The 26,394-nt window shown below is 41.0% G+C and overlaps 1 protein-coding gene across 15 annotated transcripts in view; it reads left to right on the top strand.

The window, feature by feature from the left end:
* Positions 1–24,020, top strand: part of LIMS1 (LIM zinc finger domain containing 1) — a 76,918-nt gene extending 52,898 nt beyond the window's left edge. For 11 of the 15 annotated variants that reach the window (XM_064143658.1, XM_064143666.1, XM_064143657.1 and 8 more), the window contains 10 exons: positions 4,733–4,892; positions 10,662–10,728; positions 13,070–13,190; positions 14,033–14,182; positions 15,148–15,298; positions 16,139–16,231; positions 18,185–18,233; positions 21,195–21,270; positions 21,524–21,716; positions 22,088–22,172. In XM_064143658.1, the coding sequence (XP_063999728.1) occupies positions 4,733–4,892; positions 10,662–10,728; positions 13,070–13,190; positions 14,033–14,182; positions 15,148–15,298; positions 16,139–16,231; positions 18,185–18,233; positions 21,195–21,270; positions 21,524–21,671 (1,015 nt within the window). In that variant the 3' untranslated portion in view covers positions 21,672–21,716; positions 22,088–22,172. Of the gene's footprint in view, positions 1–2,034; positions 2,217–4,732; positions 4,893–10,661; positions 10,729–13,069; positions 13,191–14,032; positions 14,183–15,147; positions 15,299–16,138; positions 16,232–18,184; positions 18,234–21,194; positions 21,271–21,523; positions 21,718–22,087 lie in introns of those variants that run through there. The other 4 variants (XM_064143651.1, XM_064143654.1, XM_064143653.1 and 1 more) reach the window with 4 other exon arrangements.
* Positions 24,021–26,394: the final 2,374 nt, after the last annotated feature.

Here is a 26,394-nt window from a genome sequence, read left to right on the forward strand (position 1 = left end):
GACAAGGGAAAAAGACAGATGTGCACTAAAACTTAACGAATCAGCATGGTTAGTCTATTGCAGTCAGTCTCCCTGGAGTTTTTCATACTCACAGAAGCTCAGAATTGACCTTTGCAGGAAATGTTGGGGACCAGGATGAGTAAGAGCCGACATCACTATGTCTGCATCTTTGCTGGCAAACAGTGCTTGTTTCATCACTGGTGCTCCAGTGGATGCAGAAATGTGTTCTTCTAGCACTGTTTCCTGCAGTGGTTCTCTGATAGTTTCACTGTGGCCTAGGACTACAACCTGAGCATTGCTTCATCTGGAGCTTGCTCCTTGACAGATGAAAACAGGGCTAGAGCTCCAGCCAAGCTATGTCAGTGGCAAAGGTGAAGCCTCCTTAACCTGTTACAGCTTGTGACTCTGGGTAGCTCTAGTGCAAGATAGGTAATCACACCTACAGACAAGTAAATAAGAAGGGTCATGCTGGGCCTTACCTGCCATGACATCCTGTGGTGCTGGAGAATAGCTCGCTGCCAAGGGGAGGTGAAGGAAAGATGCCTGACCAAACTCATCCCACGAATTTGTAGGCAGCACATAGTGCTGTGTTGGCCAGGCTACAGGAAGACAGCTACATGCGAGCCCAGGCCTGTGTGGAGAGCGGTGTGTGTGCCACTGTACACTTACTGAGCAACCTATCCCAGCTAGTGGTGAGAAATGTGGTCCAAAACCATCATAAACCAGGCCCTCTGCAGTAGGTCCTAGTAAAGTCAAAGCACATTAAGTAGTAGCAGCCTTGACTGGACTTTCTGTTATATCCTTTGTCAACTTCTAGTCTTAATTTCTCCTCTTGTTCCCTCTGTCTCCTTCCTGTACTGCTCTGCTTTCTTATGCCCTCTCTCAGACTAACAGATTCTTCAGATACCACACAAAGTGCATGAGGTTGAGTTGATTGCTAACAAAGGTGAGTCACTTCAACACGAAAGAGAGTTTCTCCAGATAGGAACGTGCCCCAAAGCCTGCTTTGTTGTTAGTTACAAGTTGCTGTAAGCTGAGTGTCCCACACCTGCTGCAAGTGTCTGCAGCTTGCCTAGGAAGCACTGCACAACAGGTTTTTTTAATAGAGTGTAACCATGAAATAATTGCAACGTTAAGAGAGCATTCTGTGCTGAAGGAATGGTTTCATTTTAATGCTTTCTTTCTGGTCTTGCTCTCTCAGTTCCCTACTATCCACAGCAAATTACTGCAGTAAATTACTACTATCCACAGTAAATTACTGCAGTTCTTGGGTTAGACAATGGTTCTAAATGTAGCACGTCACTGGAAATCAAGCTTAGTTTTTACTCCTTTGTGTACTATCCATTGTAGCATACCTGACTGGTTAAGGGTCTGTGAAGCTCAACAGAAACCAAGCTGCCTGTCTGTACCTACACCTTCTTTGAAGTACTGACAAGAAGAAAGATGCCTATAGATAAATCAGCATATATGACTTAGAAGATACAAGTGGAACATTAAGGCCATTTTTACAATGCAATTAATATACTGTGGCATTAAAGCAATATTTACCTAATGACAGAATTCTTCTCTTCATGCTTTCCACTGCTGCTTTGTCCATGAAAAAATATTGTTGGCATCTGCCTCCAGCCCCCCTCAGCAGAACCTAGCAGCAGACAAGATTGGTGGTGAACCTCTTTACTCACAGAGGTTACCCACACCACAGCCGTCCTGAGTGGCTTCTGTCGGCAGCCGGCAGCAAAGCCCCTTTCCAGCATCCGAGTTTGCATAAGGGCCTGGCAGGGGAATGTGCTCCTCCGCTCACAGCCAGCGTCAGTAAATCGCAGTATGACATGCTCACCGCCCCACCGCTGAACTTTTAACTTGAAGCTCTAGCAGGGCGCCGAGTGACTTGGGCTACATGACACTGAGCTGTGAAAGTAAATCACTTCACTGGGAACAAGGGGAAGTCCAGCATATTGTTTTGCAGACTTTGCCTACAGCTTCTTTGCGGTATAAGTATAGAATATATACACCTGGGAAAGCAATTAGAGCGAGATGGACTTCCAGCGCAGAGCTCACCCTTACCCCATCCCAGAGGATGAAGAAGTTGCACACAAAGTTGCTCCTGATGCTCACAACTCTGCAGAAAATGAAGATGAGAAACCGGTGTCAAAATTGCAACGTAGGCACAGTGATGTAAAACTCTACAAAGAGTTTTGTGACTTTTATGCGAGATTGTAAGTTCATTCTGCTCAGCTTTGGGGTGTAACTGTGGTGACATTACCGATGTATTGTATATATGTATTTTATTATCTGAGCTCTGGGAAGGCTGTGCAAGCTGTTCTCTACTGCAGCCTCTGCCACTTTTCTGCTTGATACATTGTCAGTTGTAATAATCAACTAAAATTTGAGCTGTTGCTTTAAACTTCATCGTTCATTTCATCAGAATTTTTTATCATCAGTTGAAATGGGGCTGGAATTTTCAAGGAGTCTGACTATAGGTTGTTTACCTGTCATTTGGGGAAAGGGATGAACTAATGCACAAGTATTATGTACATCACCCTACATATATGATGTTTTCCAAGGTGAAGTAGTTTTGCTTACTGAGGACAAAGCCTATATGTTTTCATTTGGTTTTGAACTTTGATGTTTGTGCTTGGGTTGTCCTTCAGGTTTGTCTGCACTTAACATCCTTAATGCTCGAGAACTATAGAGGGAGTTATGGAAGATCATACTTTCAGTTGTGATTATTCCTCATTTAGATTAGTAAGATGGACAGGTGAAGTGCCTAAGGTTTTCCTCCACAAGAAGCATGCACGATCTCTGGAGGCCATCAGCAAGGTAGCGAACCGCAGTTTATATGTCTAATCACTGCAGTTTGTCTGTGAGCTCATCTGTTATGTATAGGATAGACCATCTTCTAGCTGATGTCCTTGTGAAGTTTTCCCAGTTTTTTCACCAAGAGGGCAGTTAATACTTGAACAGCAGGTACTGTTTCCCTTTTCTGCAGAGATTTTTTAAAAGAGAGGGAAAAAAAATAAAAAGCCAGCTAATAATAACTGGTCAGATGTGACCTTGCATAGAGCTCTTCTGTGAGACAGTGTAAGAAATAGATAAAGCACATTCCATTTTGAACCACGTGCTAGGTGTTTGCTTGCTCCCTGTGCAAGGAATGAATTAAATTCCTATTGAACATGGTGGGAGCCAAGAGGTCTTATTCCCTTGAGGGGACTTGGCATCTTGCAGAGAAGGGGACTGAGGGCTCTGTGCTTACAAGCATGGCATGATAGATATATCAAAATGTGTGCACGTCTGTTTAAAATGATGTCCATTGTTTAATAAGCTTCCAGAAAGAAGTTTGAGTTGGTGATTTTGTCAGATTATAATGAAACCAGACCTTTGTCCTGTATTTGCTTTATTAGGCAAGAGAGGTGATCCTGAAAGGCATTGCTTTGACAGTCTAGATATGAGTAGGGAATTGTTTGCAAAGGAAGAATCAAGTGAACGCGTTTTTGGCACTAACTTATCAAACACAGCTGTACTGTCTTCTGCAGATGGGGGCATGGTAGTAGAGTAGCTAATTCCTCTGGTATTTTTCAGCTACTGCATTGTCATTTTATGGTCACGTGTCTTTGAGTAGCAACTGAGGTTGCTGTCTGGGTATTTTTTTTTGCAACCCTGTGTTTGCCAGCTTGTGTAGGCCTGTGTGAAAGTCAGAGTGGGGCAGATTGAGCATTCCCACCTCCCACCTGGCCCAGGACCAACACTGGCACACTATTTGTTCAGCTCCCTGGGATGAACCCTAACAAACCAACTAAAAATCCCATGACTTGAAACTCAGTTTGTAAAATGGCTTCAAGGTATGCAAATCTTATTTAAGGAATAATTGCATATCTGGTCTGATTTTCAGTAATATCTGCCAGATTAGATACTGTACACTCTTTCCTATTGCTTATTTAGAGATTTTGAACCAATACTGTTATAAATGTATATATATGTGTGTGTATGTGTGTATATATATGTGTGTGTGAATTGAATTAGGAATTATTGTGGGATTATCATTTTTGTTTTCCTGTGTGATGCCAGTCCTCAATTATTGTTAATATTTGCCTTTGTTTTCTGTAATTATAATCTATTGAACCACCTTTTTTCATCATAAATTATGAGAATCATAGAATCATAGAATCAACCAGGTTGGAAGAGACCTCCAAGATCATCCAGTCCAACCTAGCACCCAGCCCTAACCAATCAACTAGACCATGGCACTAAGTGCCTCATCCAGTCTTTTCTTGAAGACCCCCAGGAACGGTGCCTCCACCACCTCCCTGGGCAGCCCATTCCAATGGGAAATCACTCTCTCTGTGAAGAACTTCTTCCTAATATCCAGCCTATACCTACCCTGGCACAACTTGAGACTGTGTCCCCTTGTTCTATTGCTAAAAATGTGTCTGTTGTAACAAACATTTGTTTTAGGGTTGTTTTGGTTTGGTTTGGTTTTATTTTTAATTAACAGTAATTAGTGTGCACTGCAGGAATTTTGTTTCTAAAGAGTTAGGAGCAGGGGAAATGGCAGTTTTATTTCTGAGTGGATGCTACAAATCGTTAACTCCATTGGAAAAGTTGTGTTGAGCAGCCTAGCGTTAGGCCGATGCAGTTGGCTTTGGGAAAACAAAGGAAAAATGAAGCCCCAAACCAGTGGTGTTGCCTACATGGGTTAATTTTGTTTCTGTTTCTTTTTCTTTTTTCATGACAGCAACATGGCAAACGCACTTGCAAATGCCATCTGTGAGCACTGCAAGGGTGGTTTTGCCCCTGCCGAGAAAATTGTCAACAGCAACGGTGAGCTGTACCATGAGCAGTGCTTCGTCTGTGCCCAGTGCTTTCAGCAGTTTCCTGACGGGCTCTTCTATGAGGTAAGCAGTACAGAGCATTTATCTCACCCCCAGCTTTTGCCTTGTGCCTTCATTCCCATATCAGAAGTGGCTATGGGCAGATTGATAGACCAGACAGTCCTGTGGGAAGAACTGAGCTCCAAAAGAATCTGCCCAGTAGAAGCAGAAAAAAGGAGCTGAAATTCTGTGCTAATTTGGAGGATGGCAGTGTATACAACCTTATTTAAATGTGTAGCCTAAAGTTATCAGAACTGAGAAAAAAAGTGCTGGAGGTTTCTTTCTCAGTCTAGACTTTTCCCTCTGAAGTCTCAAATACAGGTAAATCATATTTCTTGGAGGAGAATAGTCATCGGATTATAGAATCATTCAGGTTGGGATAGTCATAGGATTATAGAATCATTCAGGTTGGAAAAGACCCCTGAGATCATCAGGTCCAACCATTAACCCTACAGTAGTAGTTACAGGATTTATGCCATACTGTGATCAGAAAAGGCAGATTAGCATTATGTTAAAAGCACAGTGCTGTGCTTTCACATGCAGTGTGGCATGAGCACAACAGTTTATTTCCACACTACTGTTTCTGATTATATAGAATCATGTTATGTGGTGATGAGGAGAGGCTGTGGGAGGAGTGTGGAGTGGAAAAGGGCAAAGGGTATTCCTGGGGTTTGCTTTCTCTTACCTTGTTTGAGGATCAAAAGCCTTCTCAGTGCTGTAAGAACAGTGTTGCACAGATTGTGGCAAATGAGACACTAATATTCATTCCTTAAAGCATCAAAAGGTGAGCTGCAAGGCAGTAGCAATTAAATAAAGCTAGACAAAAAAACCCAGGACACACATTGCATTACAGTTGTTACTACATACTGAGCTGCTGTCTGCTTGCAGGCATGGTAAGGAGTCCATCCTGACATGCTTAAGACCTGAGGCAAACTTAGAGTGATATGAATGTTTTAAAACTAAAGTATTTGTAATTGTATTAAAGGGTTGGACTTGATCTGTGAGGTCTCTTTCAACTCTGATGATACTGTGATACTGTGATAAAAGTATTTTTCTCTAAATAACAAATACTTTATTCATCCTTGTTCAGTCTCAAAAAACAGTGAGAGGTTCCAGGGACCTCTTTGAGAAAGTTGAGTGGCCCTTTGTTACAGATACAGTTTTGAGAAATCCTGCTCTGGGCAGTCTGTGTCTCCAAGGAGATGGACAAGGACCACAGCGGCAAGAAAGTCTTAACTTTTACACCTAGTATGGGAGTATTACAACTTCTCTGCTGCTCATGGGTGGCCATACCTGGATTTCTTACGCAGGGGCAAGTATCCTGGTGGGGTTTAGATATATTGGACGTAGGCATTTTGATTCCTACTGCTACTTTGTTAACATTCATGTTCATTATGTTTGGGATTGGACCATTCTCTTACTGCAAAGCAATGCTCCCTGTTATCGAGTCAGAAGTGAGTGTCAATAGATTGTCCTGAGAATGAAAATATTTTGGTTGCTAGGGATTTTTTCAGGCTAGCTAGAGACTTTATTATTGAGAAATGTTAGGTAGAAAGTGGGAAGTTTCAGTTGAGACACTTTTTGCCACTGCTGTTACAGAGGTAAAATAATTGTGATGAATTTTAAATGAATACATAAAGACTTGTTTGTGGCTTGAAATTCACAGCACCCTTCTGTCCCTAATCATTCAGTGTCCACCACAAGATCTTGAAGTTTCTCTTTGCATCAGCAATTCTGTCTGCTGGTGCTGAAGAGAGGTACTTTTTGGTGAGAGCCTTTAGCTCTTCAATCTTACTCCCATCTATGTTGGTGTGTGACATGGGTATCTTCTAGAAAGTGGTAAGTCAGTGAATATCCATACTGTCCCAGTCCTTGTGCCTTTGAAGCTGTTTCAGCTTGGAAATCTTCAGCAGGGCCATCTCTTTAGGATGTTCGTGCATGTCCTGTGCTGTCAAAAGGACTCTAACTTAGTACTGAAGTGAAATGATTACAGTGAAAACCCTAACCTGTTTGCTAGTGGTGATTCTCAGGGAGAGAAGGGCAAACAAGGGCACCACTTCTCTTCTTTCATTCATCACCTTGGTACTAGAGATGAGAATGTACAGGGTGACAGTGTTTGGAGGAAAGAGAGGGACAGCCCTGAGCAGTGAGAGGGCTTAGGTTGGTCAGTGCTCAGGAGATGGCTGGCAGTGCTCTGAGGACTTGAGACAACATGTATCAACTGTCAAGAAATACAGTGGCTGTATTTCTTACTGGCTTAATGCACTCTTTGAGAAGATGGATGTGTTTTGGAGGTGTGGCTAGGTGAGATGTTTCTCTGAGCGGGTTCCCTGTGGGTAAATGCAGGCTCTGTTGGTTGCCTGGCATGAGTTCATGTTTATTCTGTGTCTAGTTTAGCTAAGCTGGTGTTTCCAGCTTTTAGCAATCGAGAAATCAAATATTCCTCTCATTCCTAGAGCAAGCCTTACAGAGTTTCCCTTTGGTCATTAAGCTGCTTATCACATCTGCCATTGCTGAGATAAGCTTTCTGCCTGTGTTCTGAGGGTGGGGGTTGTACGGGTCAGGCTGTTGTGGGTCACCTGCTCCATGGGACGTGTCTCTGGGCTGTCTGCAAGGACTCTGATCAGCACAGCTTGCTGTCGTCTGGCACTGGAGCCAAGCTGCTTGCTGCAGGAGCAGCGCCCACCTGCAGCTTGGCATTTGCAGTGTAGCAAGAATTTCTCTGATGTCCTCATGAGCCGATCTGAGAAATGAGAAGTACAGATTTGTGACAAGCCAGTACTGGCTTTATTACATAAGGCTCTGAATGAGAACTGTGTGCCTAGTGTTGCATGGGAACTGTGGGCTTAGGACATGCTAGGGTACATTTGTGTTGCTGTTTGCTCAGCATCACCAGTTCAGCCTGTTTTCTGATGCACTCAGCCTAAACAGAAATTAGCACAAGCACATGCCAGCAGAGTTCCTGAACTCCCCATGCACTGCCATTGGATGTGGAGTAGTGTGGTCATTCCGGTCTTATCTACTCCAATGCCTAAAAGCAGTGTATTCCATAGAGCTGCTGTTGCAGAGTCTTACAACCTGTTGTAAGGCGGGAGAGTTTCTGTGGCAGCACATTCAGAGGGATAGATAAACAGACCACTGTAATCAAAAAGTGGGCATTTCCTCCAATGCATGTCACTCTTGGGTCCAAGAATGGCTCTTCCCTACCAGAGGTTGTCTATGTCTCCCACTTACCTTCAAACAAGGGAGGTTAGGAGAGATGAGTCCTACCTCAGGTCCAGCCATCCATTAAGAGCCTCTACCTAGTGTTTTCAGAATAAAACCAACCTGCTCTGCACTGTGCTGAGATAGAGGAGGTGGAAGGTCTTTGAGAACTGGATAGTCATAGAATCATTTAGGTTGGGAAAGACTTTTAATACAGCCATTAACCCAGCACCAGCAAGTCCACTACTAAGCCACATCCCTAAACACCACACCTTTTAATACCTCCAGGGATAGTGACTCCACTGCTTCCTCAGGCAGCCTTATCCAATGCTTAACCACACTTTCAATGAAGAAATTTGTCCTAATACTCAATTGAAACCTCCTCTGGCATAATTTGAGGTAATTTCCTGTCATCTTATTACTTGGGAGAAGAGACTGACTTCCATCTCTCTACAACTTCTTTCACACAATCAGAGAGCGATAAGGTCTCTCCTGAGCCACCTTTCCTGCAGGCTAGAGAACTTCATTTCCCTCAGCTGCTTCTCATAAGTTTTGTGCTTTAGACTCTTCACCAGCTTCATTGCCCTTCTTTGGGCATGCCTTAGCAACTTAATCTCACCAGGTAGAAATACAGTTAAAATCCTTATAGACTAGTCATAAGAATTATAACTGGGGGATCTGTATCACAGCTTGTAGTAGTATGATTCAATTACAAGAATAAAATAAAATGCAGTGGCATGTGACCTTTTCCCCTTAATAAGAAGGAGTTCCTTTCAGGTTGTTTGTTTGTTTTTCCTAAGACATTTATAATAATCTATAGGAAGGTACAGCTGCAATGTGCCTGTCAGATTTGTTTCTATTCCAGTTGCACCTTGACTGTTTTTTAAGATAGGCTTTACCAAAAACTGCCTTAGAGGAATGGTCTTTAAAGACTCACGTTTTATGCATGTCATTTCACTAAGTCAGCTGAAAACGTGGAGATAACCTGGAGGTGATATGTTTGATGCAGAGCTATTTACCTCTTGGACCTCCCCAGCATATAACAATCAGATGACTTGGCTTTTAAAATAGGTGCTGTGGGATTTGTAACGGAAGCTTAAGGCTTTCTCTGAAGGACAAACTGCTCGCTCATGCAAAAGAGGCAGTACAAATGAGCTGTTGATAATATAAACAAGACTGAATGGTAACCAACCTGCCTGATGCAAACCAGAGGGGAAGAAAACCTGTTTGATCCACTTAAGTGAACATGTGGTGGCTCTGAAATCAGGCAAACCTGTGCATCTCCTATTGGACCACCTATTTACCCCAAACAGGAAGCTTTCAGATTTTTTTTTCAGTTTAAAAAGGATTCTATCTGGCAGGAAGCAAACACAATTCACAATGAATCAGTAATTTCCATTGCTCTCTGAGAAAGTAATAGTCCCCTGTCTCTCAATTAGTTCTTGTTTTTCAAAGCTCAAATTTAAAAGTAATCTGGTTTAGTGTACTACACTGGGAAAAACAATAATTAACTAGCATACTTCTGAAAGAGTGATTATTGAGCATGTCTTCCTCTTCTGCAGCTGAGGTTGGGCACAGGAATTAAGTTTCTAATCTCAAAGTGACTTCCAGGTCTCCATTCTGCTAGTGGCTCTGTGTGTCGCACAAGTAATTGATGCATTTGTATTTGTTCCTTGGAATGTCATGGTATAAAACAGGTAATCTTGAAGCACATTGTTGTAACTTCTGTCCAAACTTCATTTGTGAGTAATGCTTTATACTATTTGATCTGTTTTGTCTTGGACCCAGCAAAAGGAGGGGAGTTTCCTGCTGTCTCACTTTCTCCACTGTTTTAAACTGAGACTTTCAAATCCAAAGATTCTGTAGCATACCAAATATTCCATGTCTGGTTTTGACATGCCAGTTGGCACCCACGCCTAGTAATGGTGTGCCTGAAGGTATCTAACATTTCCCATTGCTCCAGGACATACTTGCCTACATGTTCATACAAATTTTTTTTGGCTAAGGAGCTAATGCAGTGCTGTAGAACTTTTTTCCATAGGTTTTTCCATGTGAGCTTGAACTGCAGCTGAACTGCTCTAAGCTGTCAGAAAATTCAGACCCAAATGCAAACGCCTTAAGATGGGTTCCTTATTTAATCTTTGTAAAGATTTCTGTCCCTGGGTGTTCTTCCTGGCCCCCTACTTACTTCCTCCAGTATGCTGGGTCATTCTTACAGGAAATGTGGAGAAGTGATCAAATGGGTTCAGGGAAACTGCTTCCTCTCAGGATAGTGTTTTTGTTAGCTAATTGCCCATCCAGAATTTGCTCAACTGCATCAGAGTTTTAGTGGTCTGACCAAAATCAGGCATCTCTTGTGATGTAAGTGGGTGACAGAAAATACCTTAGGCTCTCATAAGTGTTAGGAAAAAGGTGTGCTATTCGTGCTACTTGGTAACTTGTAACTGAATTAAGGTGGGTGGACTAGTGCCTACGTTTTTTTTTGCGCAGCTCCCTAATTGCACCTGGAAACAAACTGACGTTAACAGCATTTGTGTTGAAGGCATGCTCTTTATCCCTTTAACACTCAGATTTTTTTTCCATTTGCAGTTTGAAGGGAGGAAGTACTGTGAACATGACTTTCAAATGCTTTTTGCCCCATGCTGCCATCAGTGTGGTAAGTTCTACACCAAGGTGAAACAGGTCACACTGATCACAAATGGGAACACCAGTGGGGGAGGATGTGAAACCCTTGTGTTTGTTCTCTGGAGGTAGCCCTTTGCAGCGGAGCATTTGAGCTTCCCAAATGAAGCAGACTTCAGAGAATTTCCCTGAAGGTCATCATACAGTAAATTCTTTTGGTTTAAACTTAGCTGTTGACCCAGTGAGTCAGTGAACAGGCCATTCATGAGCTTCTGATTAGATAAGCCATTCATGACTCTTGTTTATATTTACACATCTGCATGTCCTCATATTTGGCCCTTCTCATGAAGTTGAAACCCTGTGACAAGTCTTTGTCATCTCTTTTGTCTATTGTAACCCACATGTGCTGTCCTACTCTACAGAAGCAGGAACATCATCTGGTGTTACAATCAAATGATGATCCCCTGATATATTTTTGAAACACATACCTTTAAGGCTTCAACATCTGGTATCTATTTTACATAACACTGAGGGCTGCTTTTTATTTGCCACTGTTATGTAAATGCTTGTGTCTCTGCTGCATCATAACCACTTGAACATTCTCTTTTCTTCCCCCTGCTCAGGCAAGGAGGAGAAATCATTACTTGACTGTTGCTTAAACTGGTTTGGAAGTTTTTGTGCCTCTGTGGCACCTTGACAAGGCACTATGGCTTTCACTTATCTCAGTGAGGCTTTTCCCTACATCAAAGGAGGGTTTGAACAGCAAAGGGAAGGGTAGCAGATGTTACAGGCCTTTACGTTAAAAGCTGCAGATTTGAACAAGCAGAGAAAGAGGAAGAAATGGGTTGGTGGCATTTTGTAAGGAGCTGTGTTGTCTGTCTCCAGAATTCCCCCTGTCCAGCTGGCACAGCTCCCTCTTATCCTGCCCTTGTTCCTTGTAGTGCCAGCTCCCTTAAAAACTCACCAAACTAACTAGGCTTTGTCACTACCCGTATTTAATAAGCACAGCCAAAATCGATGAGAGTTGTTGACAGCAATGAGGCCTTAAGCATTCCTGACATTTCTGAAGTCTGTCAGGTTTTGTTCTTGAAAAGCTGTGACTTAATGGGAATGCCACAGAGTCAAATGCTAGGTGTTCTTGTCCGCATCAGTTACCTGCCTGATCGCTCCCTTTTGGCAGCTGCTGGAGTTGTATGTTCTCCAAACCTAAGACACCGTGGGAAGGAGCTCTCGGCACATTTTAGGCATGGCTCAGAGGCCTTGGCTATAGTGCCCACACAGAGAATGACTGAATCATGTGTGTGGTGCACAAGGCTGCACTGCCTGTACTGTGCAGTTACCTACACACAGTTACATACTGTACACGATACATGCAAAACAGTCATTCTCCTGCTAATTTTTTAATGCCTTGCAGGACAGGACTCCTTGCGGTGGGTCAGAAGCTGTGCTGAACTGACTGTTCTGCAGCTTCACTGTAGCTTTGCATTTCACCTCCATAAGAGTTTTTTCAGGAGCTCCACAGCTACCTTAGCTCAGTTCCATTGTGTGGAGAGAGTTTTGCTAACAGGACATGAATTGTTAAACATGAGCGCCCGTGCGTCCTTGAGTCCGTCTTGCACTTAAGATACCAGGCGGTGGGTGGCACCCCCCACATGCAGCTGCAGGAGGTAGAGTGCCAGCTGCAAGGGGGCCGGGTTAGCCAGCCACAGGGGGCTAACCCTGCAGGATTGTTGAAATAAACCGACCTATCTGTACCATGTATGTAACCCTGGACCAATCTGTACTTTCCACATGTACCAATCTTAAACTAAGTTGTTCACGCCTCTTCCAAGTAAGCATATAAGACACCGTAACATGGGAAAAAAGCAGAGAACAACCATCTAACCATACTGGTGACTCAAGAGTTGTTTCGTCCCAGGTGCAACGCCTGCACCATTGCACTTTGTAGTAGAAACCATTAATATGTACTTAACAAGTTAAAATTTATTATGTTCAGGAAAAGAAGGAGAAAAATTGCTAGGACATAAGAAGGCCATATTATATAAAGAACTCCATCAACAGCTTGAGAACAGATACATTAAAAAAGGGAAGGGATTTTATAAGCGTGATTGCAGGGAAAATACAGTGTGCATATAGAACAGCTTATGTGTAGAGAACAGAAGCCTCTCCCTCAGCAAGGATGCTTTCTTCTGACTTGCGGCAAAAACAGTGCTGACCCCAAATACACAGAGTTTAGAACCAGAACTGTGATACCGAAAGCAATGTATCCTACCAGATTAGTCAGGGGAGGAGGAGCATGATAATGTCATTGCAGCAATTTGCTTCTAACTTTGTCTAGCATGGTGTTTTACATCCTGGTGCTGTGTTTCTTATAGGCGAGTTCATTATTGGTCGTGTTATTAAAGCCATGAACAATAGCTGGCATCCTGAGTGCTTCTGCTGTGATATTTGCCAACAAGTATTGGCTGATATTGGATTTGTCAAGAATGCTGGCAGGTAGATTTTCACCCTTCTTCTGCTAACTGTTGATGAATAAAATTAACTCTTAAGGGGGATTTAGAAGTTTTGGTTCCTGAAGCTTTACAGCTTAGGGTGGAGCAACTGAAATATCTTATATGGGGAAAGGACCTAAGCACAGAACTCAGAATGCATATATTAAAATCTACATTTAAAATATTAAATGTTCACCTACTTCAACACCATATTTCTTGGCAAATGCTCTCTATTCAATGACATTCTCATTCCTAATGAAAAAAAAAAAACATTCAGATACAGAAGCATTGTCCTTATTTTTTAAATGGAAATCTTTACTTTCTTTTCCAATGTGGTTTTCCAGTTTTGGTCTGCTTTAAGTTTTGTGGGATCCTTCACAGAGTATGATATTTTTACCACAGTATGATATTTCTATCAGCTGTGATCAGAAGTATGTTTTACAACTGAATTCTATGGTCATTGGCATCATATGTACAACATGGTATGCAGAGTTATCTACAGAATTAGGACCTGCATCCTCATCCATTTCCCAATCTAAATTAAGATTTTGAGATTAAACCATTCAGCACTGAGAATCTATAGCACTTGAAAGTGTTGAAACACTTTTCTGTGTTTCAACACATCTTAAATTCAGATGAGCTGAAGAAATTATATTCCTGTGGTGACAGAAAGTAAAATTATCACCCTGCCCCTTCTTAACTTGGTCTGCCTAGCAAGGAAATTGTTTGACAGATTATTTCCCTCCAAAAAGGGCTGATTTAAATGAAGTTTCAATAGATTTTTGTTTATATTTTGCACTGTAGTACCAGGTGTCAGTACTTACCTCTTTTTTTATGCTGTTTCAGACATCTCTGCCGTCCTTGCCACAACAGGGAAAAAGCCAGAGGCCTAGGAAAGTACATTTGCCAGAAGTGCCATGCCATTATTGATGAACAGCCTCTCATATTCAAAAATGATCCTTACCATCCTGATCATTTCAACTGTGCAAACTGCGGGTAACTTGAGATCTGCAAAGGATAACAGGAAAATGCAGGAGTTATTTGCTTCATCAGTTTACATCCTGAAGTGAAAACCTGTCCAGTACAACTGGCAAGAGTAGAGGGGTTTGGGTGCTTTGTAGCCAGATTTGTGTTACTGCTTTTGGGGTAGAAAAGTCGAACTTTGAGTTCAAAGAAGGCTTACTTACCAGACAGTAAAGAGAGATGGGACTCTGCAGGATGAGGTGGCACCTTACAAAATCTGAAGTATGAACACAAATAACAGTCTCTGTAGCAGCAAAATGATACTTTATTCTTCTGCTGCAAGAAGAAAAATAGTCCTCTTTGGCTGCTTAAGTTACTATCTTGTCAACATTATTTCTTTGTAGTTGAGTAACATGCAAACTTTGCTCTCTCCTTTGAAAGCCTATTCTTAGAAGATTTCTGCAACCTCATTTTATCAGCTTCTGCAACTGCAATACGTGAAGATGCACACATCCTGCTCTGATGCACAGATTATTAGTTGTTTTTTTTGTAGTGCAAAGGCAACTACCACTTCAGTGCCACAAGCAAGTCCCATTTGAGTATACCTAGATGTAGAGGACTAAATTTACTTCCAGTTGCAGTTCTGCAAATCTAAAATAAACTGGTGATAAGAGTGCCAAAATGTAAACCAAACATGTGTACAGCTTGCACACAGAGATTTGTGATGCATAACCAGGATGAGTAATGACAGTAGCCCAGCAGCTGTTCTCAGAGAGACTTAGTGTATCTTGCTTAGTTAGCAGTCTCTTCTTTGTTTTCTGTGATCAGTCTTGGACTATGTCATATTTGATGCTGCTGTGTTACTGCAGCAGCTGTACAAGTTACTGTCTAAATACAGTTTCTATATCAAATGCTAAAAATTACTTTTTCTCATTTCAGTAACTCTCAAGAGTTGACATTGTCCTATTCATACCCTCAATTAATTAACTTTTGAACAGGAAGGAACTTACTGCTGATGCTCGTGAGTTGAAGGGAGAATTATACTGCTTGCCTTGCCATGACAAAATGGGTGTTCCTATCTGTGGGGCATGCAGAAGACCAATTGAAGGCCGTGTGGTGAATGCTATGGGGAAACAGTGGCATGTGGAGGTAAACATCAGATTATATAAATTTTATTTTACAAACATAAACATTGATATACTTAACCTGTGATTCTGCTAATCAGTTTCAATGAAAAGATTAGCAGAGCATGCAGCAATGATTAGCAAATGACTTCTCCTAATTCCATTGTCAACCTTCTTGTGGCTGGTCTTCCATTGTGAAGTAGGAAGCATTTCCTACATTAGAGAAAGCATTGACTGTGAAACTAAAATCAGTAATCAAAGGAAGCACTGTGAGGTCCTTACAAAAGAAAATTGCAGAGTGCAAAGCAGTACATGTGGAAAGGCAGAAAAATTCTGTAGGAACCTTATTGTCACTGAGCATCATAATGACCTTGTATCTTCCATAGTCATCTGCTAAGTAAATATCTCTAAAGTACTTTATGGGAGAGTTCATATTTTAAGGCCACATACAAGATTTATTCCTACATCTTCCATTTAAATTATAAAAACAAACTTCATTGCTTTTGTTGCTTTGAAAATCTCCTCCAGAAAAGGTTTTCTTCTCAAGAGTGTAATGATGGAACACATTATTTGATATCTCTTTGTTCTGTTCACTGATAGCATATGAGAATTTCTTTGCTTGATTTTTAGGGAGTAACTTTGGATTGAAATGTTGAAAGCATTAAAAGGAACACTATTATAGTTGTCAAAATTTAAAAGCAAACAAAAAAATCCACTCTCCTTTTCCAGATTGCACAGCTAACTCAGTAGACTTCAGTCATGTTCAGTACTGGGCTTGGTGGGTTTAATTTTCAGAAGAAATACCATTACTTCCAAATTGGTTTGTTTGGGTTTTGTTTTTTTAAGCATGTCATTTTGTTTCTAGCATTTTGTTTGTGCAAAATGTGAAAAGCCATTCCTGGGTCATCGTCATTATGAAAGAAAAGGCTTGGCTTATTGTGAAACCCACTACAATCAGGTAAGGTTATATGTCTTTTAAAATTACCTTAATTGGTAAACTTACATATCAGTTCTAATAGGTAGAATTGGAAAACCACGGACATGCTTCTCTTTTCTTGTAGGCATCTGAGTGTAATGCCAAATAGCAGATGTGCTGTTGCAATTTATGAGTTTCTCTGTGCATGAGAATGCATCATACTGAGAAACAAAACTGTACACATTTCATAAAAGCTATCCAGGGCAATCAGTATTGAGTTGTTCTTAAGCTTAGTGGCACTTAGGTAAAGCTGTTGTGAGCTTTTATGTATCTGTGGTATCAGAGCAGCAAATGATGCCCAGTCTTTCCCAAGAAACTAAAGAAGATGGCCACTCAGCTGCAGTTTAAAATAAAGACGTAGTGAGTAATGTAGTTTTCCCTACAGCTGCTGCTCTAAGGTGACTGTGTTAGCACATACTATATCACCCAGCTCATTCCTTTGGTTGCTGAAGACTGTTGAGAACTAAATTTGTCAGGGAACACCACCTAGTGACCACTTGAATTTATATAGGAGTTATATACCATGGTACCATCTTTCTCCAGATTGCCTAGACTGTGTAGTCCAGCACTAGGATATATAGACCTTTGTTCTTTGAAAGTTATCCTGTGTTCTGTCAACATCCACCTCTTAGATTATATAAATACAGGAGTAGGGGTTTGTGATGGTTTGGGTGTTCCCCACCCCCCCACTGTATAAATCAGCCAGCTCTGAGAATATAAATGAAGCTATTTATTTACAGCTAGCACAATATACAAGCAGATATTTACAGTATATACAGTTATAGACAGAAATATACAAGGTAAAAGGTAATACAGAAACACAACTCCTCTCCCAGAAACCTGAGTCCCCAGGAGGGGCTCTCAACCACCCCTGCACCTTCCCCCTACCCCTCTCAACCTTACCCGAGTCCTAAAGAAGAATGGAGGTTCAGCCAAGAGGTTAAGAAGCAAAGGGGGTTAGGCCAAATGGAAGGTGAGGTTAGGGAGTAAGATGTTGCTCAGTCAGCAGCCCAAGCGAGAGTGAGAGAAAATGGTGAGAGTCTTATCTAATGTTTTCATTTCTTGTTCAGCAAGACTCTAAGGGAAGTAGACATCACCACTGATTTCCTTTCACAGCCTGTAATCTACTTCTTCTCCCCAAAACATTCTACCCTGCTTCAAACTAGCACAGGGTTACATTTGGAAGTTGCAAGGCATGTGCTAATTACAGGTATTTTCTTAGTTTATCAGTGATGAAGGGCAGGTAGTTGAAATATTGGTGGTGTACTTGTAGACAATAAATGCCATGACAGCAGTAGTAATAGTGTTGCAGCTGTGGTGGGATAAGTGCATATACCACACAAGGGCTGTATGCAGAGTGAGTATCTTCTACTGTGTTTAACTACTTCGGTTAGAACAAACATGAAATTATGACTGCTTCTTGTTATATTGTGGGCAGATGTTAAGATTGGAAATAGAATAAATAATTTTTGGTTTAAATTTTCTTTTTTTTAAATTAAATTCTATTTTACTTAATAAAAATAACACTTTCTTAACAGTTTTTGCCAGAAACAGCAATACATTGTTCTATTCATGCATATAAGTCCAACTGTTGAACTGGCTGATTAGTAACAATGAGTGGGTGATGCCAACTGATGTATTTTAAGTGTTCAGGATTAGAGAAATGTTTGAAACAAAAACTGCACTTACAGAGGATCAAACAGATGTAAGAAAATGTTTTAATCTTTACAATTATAAAGGGTTTTTTTATGGTGAGAACATGCAAAAAGTATTTGGAAAACTAAAGCAGACTCACCAGCACACTCTTTATGTCTCTAAAATAAACAGAAAAGCTATTTTGCCAATAGGCTGAACTACAGTTATTTTGTTACTTTGAGAAGTTGCCCTCAATCAAATTATTACATTAAAATTTTGTTACTTCTCTTTCCTCTTCAGCTATTTGGTGATGTATGCTTCCATTGCAATCGTGTGATTGAAGGAGATGGTAAGCACTTGCCTGTTTCCTTAGTGTTCCTTTCTGTGATGGAAGCTCTCTTTAAAAGGGGAAGCAAGGAGAAAGCAGCCTTCCTACCCCCTGTAGAATTGTTGATTGTTCTCATTAGAAAAACCCACCCTAGCCATTCTCTTGATCAGAAATTTGTTTAGTGCTGATTAGTTAGAGATCAAAGGGTAAAAAAGTCTCATAGCACATGTTTCATGATGCTAGGAGACTACCCAATGGCTTAAGAGAACAGTGGTCAACTGGAAACCTTAGTGACACGCAAATTTCATGGCTGCTAGGAGACACACAGAAGTGACTTGCTGCCTTGCCATCTTCAAAAAAGAACCTATGTAAGGGTGAGAATGACCCCACAGGTGTCTCATCAAATGAGTCTGTGAATCGTGAACCAAATTGGGAAAAGTATTTAGATATTCAAGACCTGGGTGGGCACTTTGAGGGATTTTAAAAAATGCCTAGTTCCCATGGTGTCAGTTTGGTTACTAGAGTTATTTACCTGTCTGGCTGTCTATCTGTGTAGCTAGCTAGCTACATAAATGGCTACATAGCTAGATAGCTACATCGTTTGAAAATCTAGGCTGAGGGTCATCGGGCCAGGGTCAGTTGTATGAGGTTTAACAAGGCCAAGTACCAGGTCCTGCACTCATTCTTAACAACCTCATGCAGCACTACAGGCTTTGGGAAGAATGGCTAGACAGCTGCTCGGTAGAGAAGGACCTGGGGGTGCTGGTTGACAGCTGGTTGGACATGAGCCAGCAGCACGCTCAGGGGGCAAAGGAAGCTAACAGCATCCTGGCCTGTATAAGGAAGCAATTGTGCCCCTGTACTCGGCATTGGTGAGGCCACACCTCAGATACTGTGTTCACTTTTGGGCCGCTTGTGACGAGAATGACACTGAGGTGCTGGAGTGTGTCCAGAGAAGGGCAATGTAGCTGGCAAACAGCCAGGAGGACAAGGCTTGTGAGGAATGGCTGAGGGAACTGGGATTATTTAGTCTGAAGGAGGCTGAGAGGACCTTATTTGCTCTCTACAACTACTGAAAGGAGGTTGTAATGCAGTGGGCGGTCAGTCTCTTCTCCCAAATAACTAGCAATGGGATGGGAGGAAATAGCTTCAAGTTGTGCCAGGGGAAGTTTAGATTGGGTATTACATACGATTTCTTCACTGAAAGAGTGGTTGGGCATTGGAACAGGCTGCCCAGGGATGTGTTGGGAGTCACCCTCCCCAGAGGTGTTCAAAAAATGTGTAGACATGGCACTCTGGGACATGGTTTGATGGCCCTGCTGGTGCTGGGTTGACAGCTGGACTTGATGAGCTTAGAGGTCTTTTTCAACCTTAATGATTCTGTAATGATAGCAGCAAAGCAGGGAAGATGATACTTGGAAATATGTGTCCTGTAAAGGCAGAAACAGAAGCAAGCGGTTGTTTTGTTTTTCTGTGTTTTGGCTGTTGGTGCTGGGGGCTGGGCTGGTTTAGAGGGCTTTTTTGACAACAGGCTATGATGATAAAATTGCAAAATCAAATTATTCTTCCTGAAATAATGCAACGTAAGTGCCAATTTACCCCTGCCTGAAGTAAATGCTGTAATACCAATGTTAGCCTGACCTAAGCCAAAGCCATTAGCAAAACAGGAGGAAGCCTCTAGTGTGTAAAAAAGGACATAAACTAGTTTATAGTCATGTAACTATAGGGTGAGATGTACATTCCAGAGACATGCCTTCTCCATATTTTCTGAACTGGGCATTACCTAGAGAATGACAACCCAAAACACTTCAGAGGAAACAGTGGCCTCCTCTTCTGTAAAATCCTACTAGTATGAGCTGAACTGGAACTTGAAGTGAATGAGTAAATTAAGCCTTCTCTGATAACTACATCTCTGTATAATTTCAACCTTTCACCATACTGCAAGTTTTGGTCTCCAAACTGAACAGAATATAGTGTAATGCAGTAATTTCTTCATTTTCAAGCTACATCTTCAGTTACATTTCCTCTTTCATCTATGCACACAAATTAGATGCTGCTGTTAAATTCTGAGTATCCAATATTGTTCTCTGTCTGGTGAAACAAACGTTGGTGGCAGCAGTTTTTCAGTAGGGTGTCTGGCTGTATTGCAGTTTGCTTGGGAGCAAAAGCTTTCATATGACCAGTATTATTTCAGCAAGCAGTTGAATAACTGTATTTGTGGACATGCTTGCCCCATAACGCAGGAAAAAAAGTTTTGCATGATAATGCTCTGTTAGTTATTGACAAAATACTGTATTTTATGAGAAAACCACTGTCTTCTATCTTAGATTAAGGAAAGAGGTAAATTTTGACAGGGAAGACTGGGAATGTATATTGAAAAAGAAGAAGAACAGAAAACAGATTCAGATACAGAACAGTTAGTTGCCTTCTCTCTGAAGCAAAGAATAAAAATATATCAAAATTGCTTGTGATCAAGTGATTTATTCCACAGGTTTATAATTTTTTTCAACTTGGTAGTGCTAATTTACCAGCAGTGTCTTGCCTGCTGGCTTTATACAATTTTATTAAGCTGGGCTAGCGCTAGTGTTGATACCACTGCAAATCTGAACTGGATCCGAGACACGAAAACAAAATGAAAGCATAAACACAATTTTGCTGGATTGCTTTTCAGCTGAAATTCCTGATTAAGTTGGAAACACTACCCCATAGAATAGATGTCTCAAGTCAGCATGCTATGAAAAGAGGAAAAAGCAAGAAACAGGGTGCAGAAATGGGTTAAACTGGTCTTGCCTCAGAGTGATGTTTCAGTCCTGCTACACTACACCTACATGTGCATACTTAGTCTTGCCATATTATTGTTACTATCTTGACACAAGAATCAAATGACTGTTCTCGTGCCTCATGAACATCTGAACTTAACATTTTGTAATGACTCAGTTGTTTTGTAAAGCTAATGATTTCTGTTTTTTTCTATCACCCCAGTTGTGTCTGCTTTGAATAAAGCATGGTGTGTGAACTGCTTCGCTTGTTCAACCTGCAACACTAAGTTAACACTCAAGTAAGTGCACTGGTGTGTGATGCCTTTAAAACCTAATAGTGGTTACCTTCAAAGTGTAGCTGTTGTTATAAATGCAACTGTTACAGTAAGAAAAATGTAAAAGCAGCATTCAGAAAATATGTGTGTCTTTCTTCCTACTGTTCTACTTAGTATTTTATAACTCTTCCAGATGTCTGTTCAGATCTTCCTTCAGTTAGTCTTCTTAACTCTTCTTCTTTTCTGTCCTTGATTTTTTCTGTGTTTAACTCTAAAGGGATAAGTTTGTTGAAATAGACCTAAAACCTGTCTGCAAACACTGTTATGAGAAAATGCCAGATGAATTTAAGCGACGACTTGCCAAACGGGAACGCGAAGCAAAGGATAAGGAGAAGCAGAAAAAGAAAAAAACAATCTGTCTGTAAACTTTTTTTTCCTTCTTACCACCACCTCTGCTCCTTCCTTCTTTGGTCAGTGCTAAGGATGCTTTTCTTTTAAATTCTTACATAAATTTAAGGCAATCAAAACTGAAATATTTTTCACATAGCTGCAACTTGAAATATTAACTCATTACTCTGTGAGCTTACAGTTTAGTCTGTTTAGCTCTACAGCTATGTTTGAAAGGCTTTTTAGGTGCTATGGTAAATAAAATTGTACATTTGGGTAAAAAAGCTTAAGGTAGTGTAATAATTACTGTCTGTTAACCTTGTAGAAGTAACTTCATATATAAGTTGCAGTTGTAATGTTTTGCCTGTGCACATGTAATATGATATTTCTTTAACATGATTTTTCACTGTCCCTCCTGCTAAAACTTTCTCTGGTTTTTGCTTTGTTGTTTTAGGAACAAATTTGTTGAGTTTGATATGAAGCCTGTCTGCAAAAAGTGTTATGAGAAGTTTCCTCTGGAGCTGAAGAAAAGACTGAAGAAACTAGCTGAAACTTTGGGAAGGAAGTAAAGACTTCATCTTCTCTCCACTACCTTTGTGAAAATCTTACTTATATTACTTGGCTGTGGTTTTATGATGCATGCCATGTCTCAAATTGAAGTATCTGAAGATTCTCAGTTCTCTATACCTGTATGCTTAATTTTTGGTAACTAGACCATACTTCCAAATTAAACTAAACACCAGGTCCCCTGAAAGATTTCACCGATAATGCAGTTGAGCCTGTGCAGGTGACTCATTCTGCACTCATCTCTGTTGAGTTTTACAGAGAGGAAATGTGCTTGTGAATGCCTGTGAAAGCAAACTGGGCAAATGTGTTCAGCTATAGGGGCATGCATTGTCATTTATAGTAATGAAACTGTTAACCTTCATGTTAAGCATGCATGCGAAATTTAGCCTAGTCAAGTGAAATGGGGGAAAAAAAAGCAACATACTTTGCCTCATGGGAAAAATTCATGCTTGGATTTCCTGCCAATTCATCTCATTAAGGAGCCTTGTTTTCCATAGTTCGAAGAGTTTCAGATATCTAGAGTCACTGCAGAAATGATCTCCTTCCGATAGATTATGCTTACGTGATGAATCATTGTACATCAGGATTAGCATCAAATACCTACATAGAATCATAGAATAGTTTAAGTTGGAAGGGACCTCAAAGATCATCAGTTCCAACCCCCTGCCATAGGCAGGGATGCCTCCCACTAGAACAGGTTTCTCAAGGCTTCATCCAACATGGCCTTGAACACCTCCAGGGAGGGAGTATCCACAGCCTCCCTGGGAAACCTGTTCCAGTGTCTCACCACCTTCACTGTAAAGAACTTCTTCCTAACATCTAGTCTGAATCTCCCCTCTTCCAGTTTAAACCCATTACCTGTCATTACAAGACCTTGTAAATAGTTCCCCCCCAGCCTTCCTGTAGGCCCCCTTCAGATACTGGAAGGCTACTATAAGGTCTCATCAAAGCCTCTTCTCCAGGCTGAAGAGCCCCAACTCTTGTAGCCTGTCCTCAATGGAGAGTTGCTCCAGCCCTCTGATCTTCGTGGCCCTCCTCTGGACTTGCTCCAACAGTTTGATGTCCTTCTTGTGTTGGGGGCTCCAGAACTACATAAAGTATGTATTCCTGCTGCAAGAAATGAGCATACTCAAGAACTACTTGAATTTTGCTATATAACACATTAACTTTTATATATGCTTTTGCAATCTATTTACTTTTTGTGCCTTACTCTGCCAAACCATACATAACAGTGTTCCATTATATATATATATATATATATAGTTTTATTTTTTATTTCATATTTTATGCAGAAACTAAATACAATACTTAACATACTTGCCTTAATTATAAAGGATGCAAGAAGTGTTTTGTCTCAAACGTGAACACCTGAGCTTAAAATTTATCTTCTAGACTTCCTTAGTTTTCAGAATACTGAAAATGAGTACTTCAGTTAACTAGCAATATTGCTTTTACACCTATGAGTGTAAATGGACAAGGTTTGATCCTGCTAGGATCTATTTCTTGAGCCATCCACAAGAACTGAGCTCACAAATTATCTGAATTCCTTATATATTTAGTTTTTTTATACTATTGACTTCTCTCCATGCAAATCTGGGTGTATTTTTTCCTTTCTTATAGAAAATACAGTTACTTAGAACTTTTTGATGGTACTATATGACAATGTATGCAAACCTTTTTTTAATTATTTTTTATATTAGTGACTTAAACTTTATGTAATTACATGATAGGAAGTAAAACTTTTTTTCTGTTTCTGAAAGATCATTGCTTTGAAGTGTCTGCTTTCCAGTGTCATCAATAAAGGCTATTTAAACCTCTTAGGGCCTCTCTTACATGAGTTCTTGAGAAGGGGGAGAAAGCAACTAGGCTGGCTTGGTTCTCTTATGCGTTTGTCTGTGACCATATGGAAGTACTACCATTTTATCCTGATTTAAAGGACACAAGCCTTTCCTAAATACCCCACTGCAGTTAGTTCTTGAGTTCATGAAAAAAAAAATGCTTTATAAAGCAATGTGTGAACCAGCAGAGGCAAGAGGTGAGAACAGCTACAAAACTGTGGCTGACATGCAGAGAGTAATAAATTTATTCTTGATACCTCACAAACCAGGGGACCTCTGCAACAGCACCTGGGCAGAGGGCACACTGATGAGGAACAGGCACTGCAGAGCTTAGGCCTTGCTAGAGAGCAAAAAATATTTTTGACCTCTGCAGCTGTAGTTTGCCACTGTGCTTTAATCTTTCCCACAGCAAGGCAGGAATTTCAGGTACACTGTATGAAGTGCTTAGTCTTATCACAGATCTATGTTATCTGAACACAGATGTTGTGTTTGTCAGACACACATAGATAGAAACAATTACAATGATCTATGTGCTTTTGACACTGCAGCTGCAAGTGACTGGAGCGTGTTCACAATCAATCTCTCCAATCTCGTGTTATTTTCTCACAAGATCAGTGTGGTTCTAGTAGATATTTTCTGAATTGTCAGAGCCAGTAGCTTTTCCTAAAGAAAATATCTTGTCTGTGTTCAAAACATAACCTTCCTATAATTATTTTTCTCTCCTCCTTTGACTAATGAAATCGTTGCCCCAAACTTCACGTTTGGTGCTATGTAGGGTATTCTGAGGCTATTTTATCCTGCGTACTTATTGAATGTCACAATAGTTCAGTAACTGAATGCAGTTCATGGAATCAGAATCAACTAGGTTGGAAGAGACCTCCATGATCATCCAGTCCAACCTGTCACCCAGCCCTATCCAGTCAACTAGACCATGGCACTAAGTGTCCCATCCAGTCTTTTCTTAACACCTCCAGGGACGGTGACTCCACCACCTCCCTGGGCAGCCCATTCCAATGCCAATCACTCTCTGAAAAACTTCCTCCTAATACCAAGCCTATACCTCCCCGGGGACAGCTTGAGACTGTGTCCCCATGTTCTCTTGCTGCTTGCCTGGGAGAAAAGACCAACCCCCACCTGGCTATAGCCTCCCTTCAGGTAGTTGTAGACAGCAATGAGGTCACCCCTGAGCCTCCAGGCTAAACAGCTCCAGCAACCTCAGCCTCTCCTCACAGGGCTGTGTTCCAGGTTCCTCACCAGCTTCGTCGCCCTTCTCTGGTCATATTCTAGTATCAAAACCTCTTTCTTGAATTGAGGAGCCCAGAACTGGACACAGTACTCAAAGTGTGGCCTGGTTGTCCCCAGAAAACATTTACACAACTAGCATGGTGGCCCTGCTGGGATTTTGGACTGTGACATGTAATCAGTAAAGCATACTCAGCAGTGCTTCTTTAAAACTGTAATTTACTTATTTAGTTTTTTTCATGTTATACTGACTGTACTTACTTTCCTTCAGTCTGTGTATGCACAGCCTTACTGCTCAAACAGTTCAGAAGTGTCCCTAACTGAGGCTGAACTGCAAGCCCTGGCTCACATCCACATTGCTTGGGGTTGCAATCGTCTTTAACAGTGGCCTTGTTTTTGCTGTGCAGCCACAGGCCTCCTCTCAACTCTAGTAGCCTAGCAGCCCCAACACAGAATAGGTTTTTTTGTTTCCAAGATGCTGGTGGTCAACGCTGTGCTAAAGTTCAACAAAGCAGAAGGGTTTATTTCATGAACATGTGTATCTTATACTCTTCAATGTAGTGCTAAGAGCATCTGAGGGTACTTGAGGGTCAAACCCCAATCATCTAAAATTCGTGAATCATGGAAAAATGTTGGTTGGAAGGGACTATTAAAACTCAGCTACTTCAACCATCTGCTTGAAGCAGAACTAATTTCAAAGTTGGATCAGTACTGAAAATCTTGTTCAGCCAAGGTGTATCTACCAAGGAAGATTTCACAGACCTTTGTGGGCAATTTGATCCAATGTTCAATCACTCTCATGATGAAATATTTTTTTTTACTGGAGTCCTGTCTCCAGTAGAAGGCTCCCCAAACCCATACTGCTGTTTTGGGAGCTGTCTTTGAGGTGAACTGTCATAGAAATAATATCCCTGGACATTGTCATGAAGAGGATTAATTAAAACCAGTTGCAAAATAGAGCTAAGGAGTAAGCTAGCAATTAGGCAGCCTGGACAATTACAGGCTCTGGTACTGAAGCACACTTCCTGGCCTGTCAGAATTAAAAGTATTTTGTAAAGCTTCATGTACTTTCCTGAAAGAGGAAGAGTTTATTGGTTTTCTACCCATGACTTCT

This window comes from Pogoniulus pusillus, chromosome 5 (assembly GCF_015220805.1).
Source record: "Pogoniulus pusillus isolate bPogPus1 chromosome 5, bPogPus1.pri, whole genome shotgun sequence".
In the NCBI taxonomy this organism is placed as follows: domain Eukaryota; kingdom Metazoa; phylum Chordata; class Aves; order Piciformes; family Lybiidae; genus Pogoniulus; species Pogoniulus pusillus.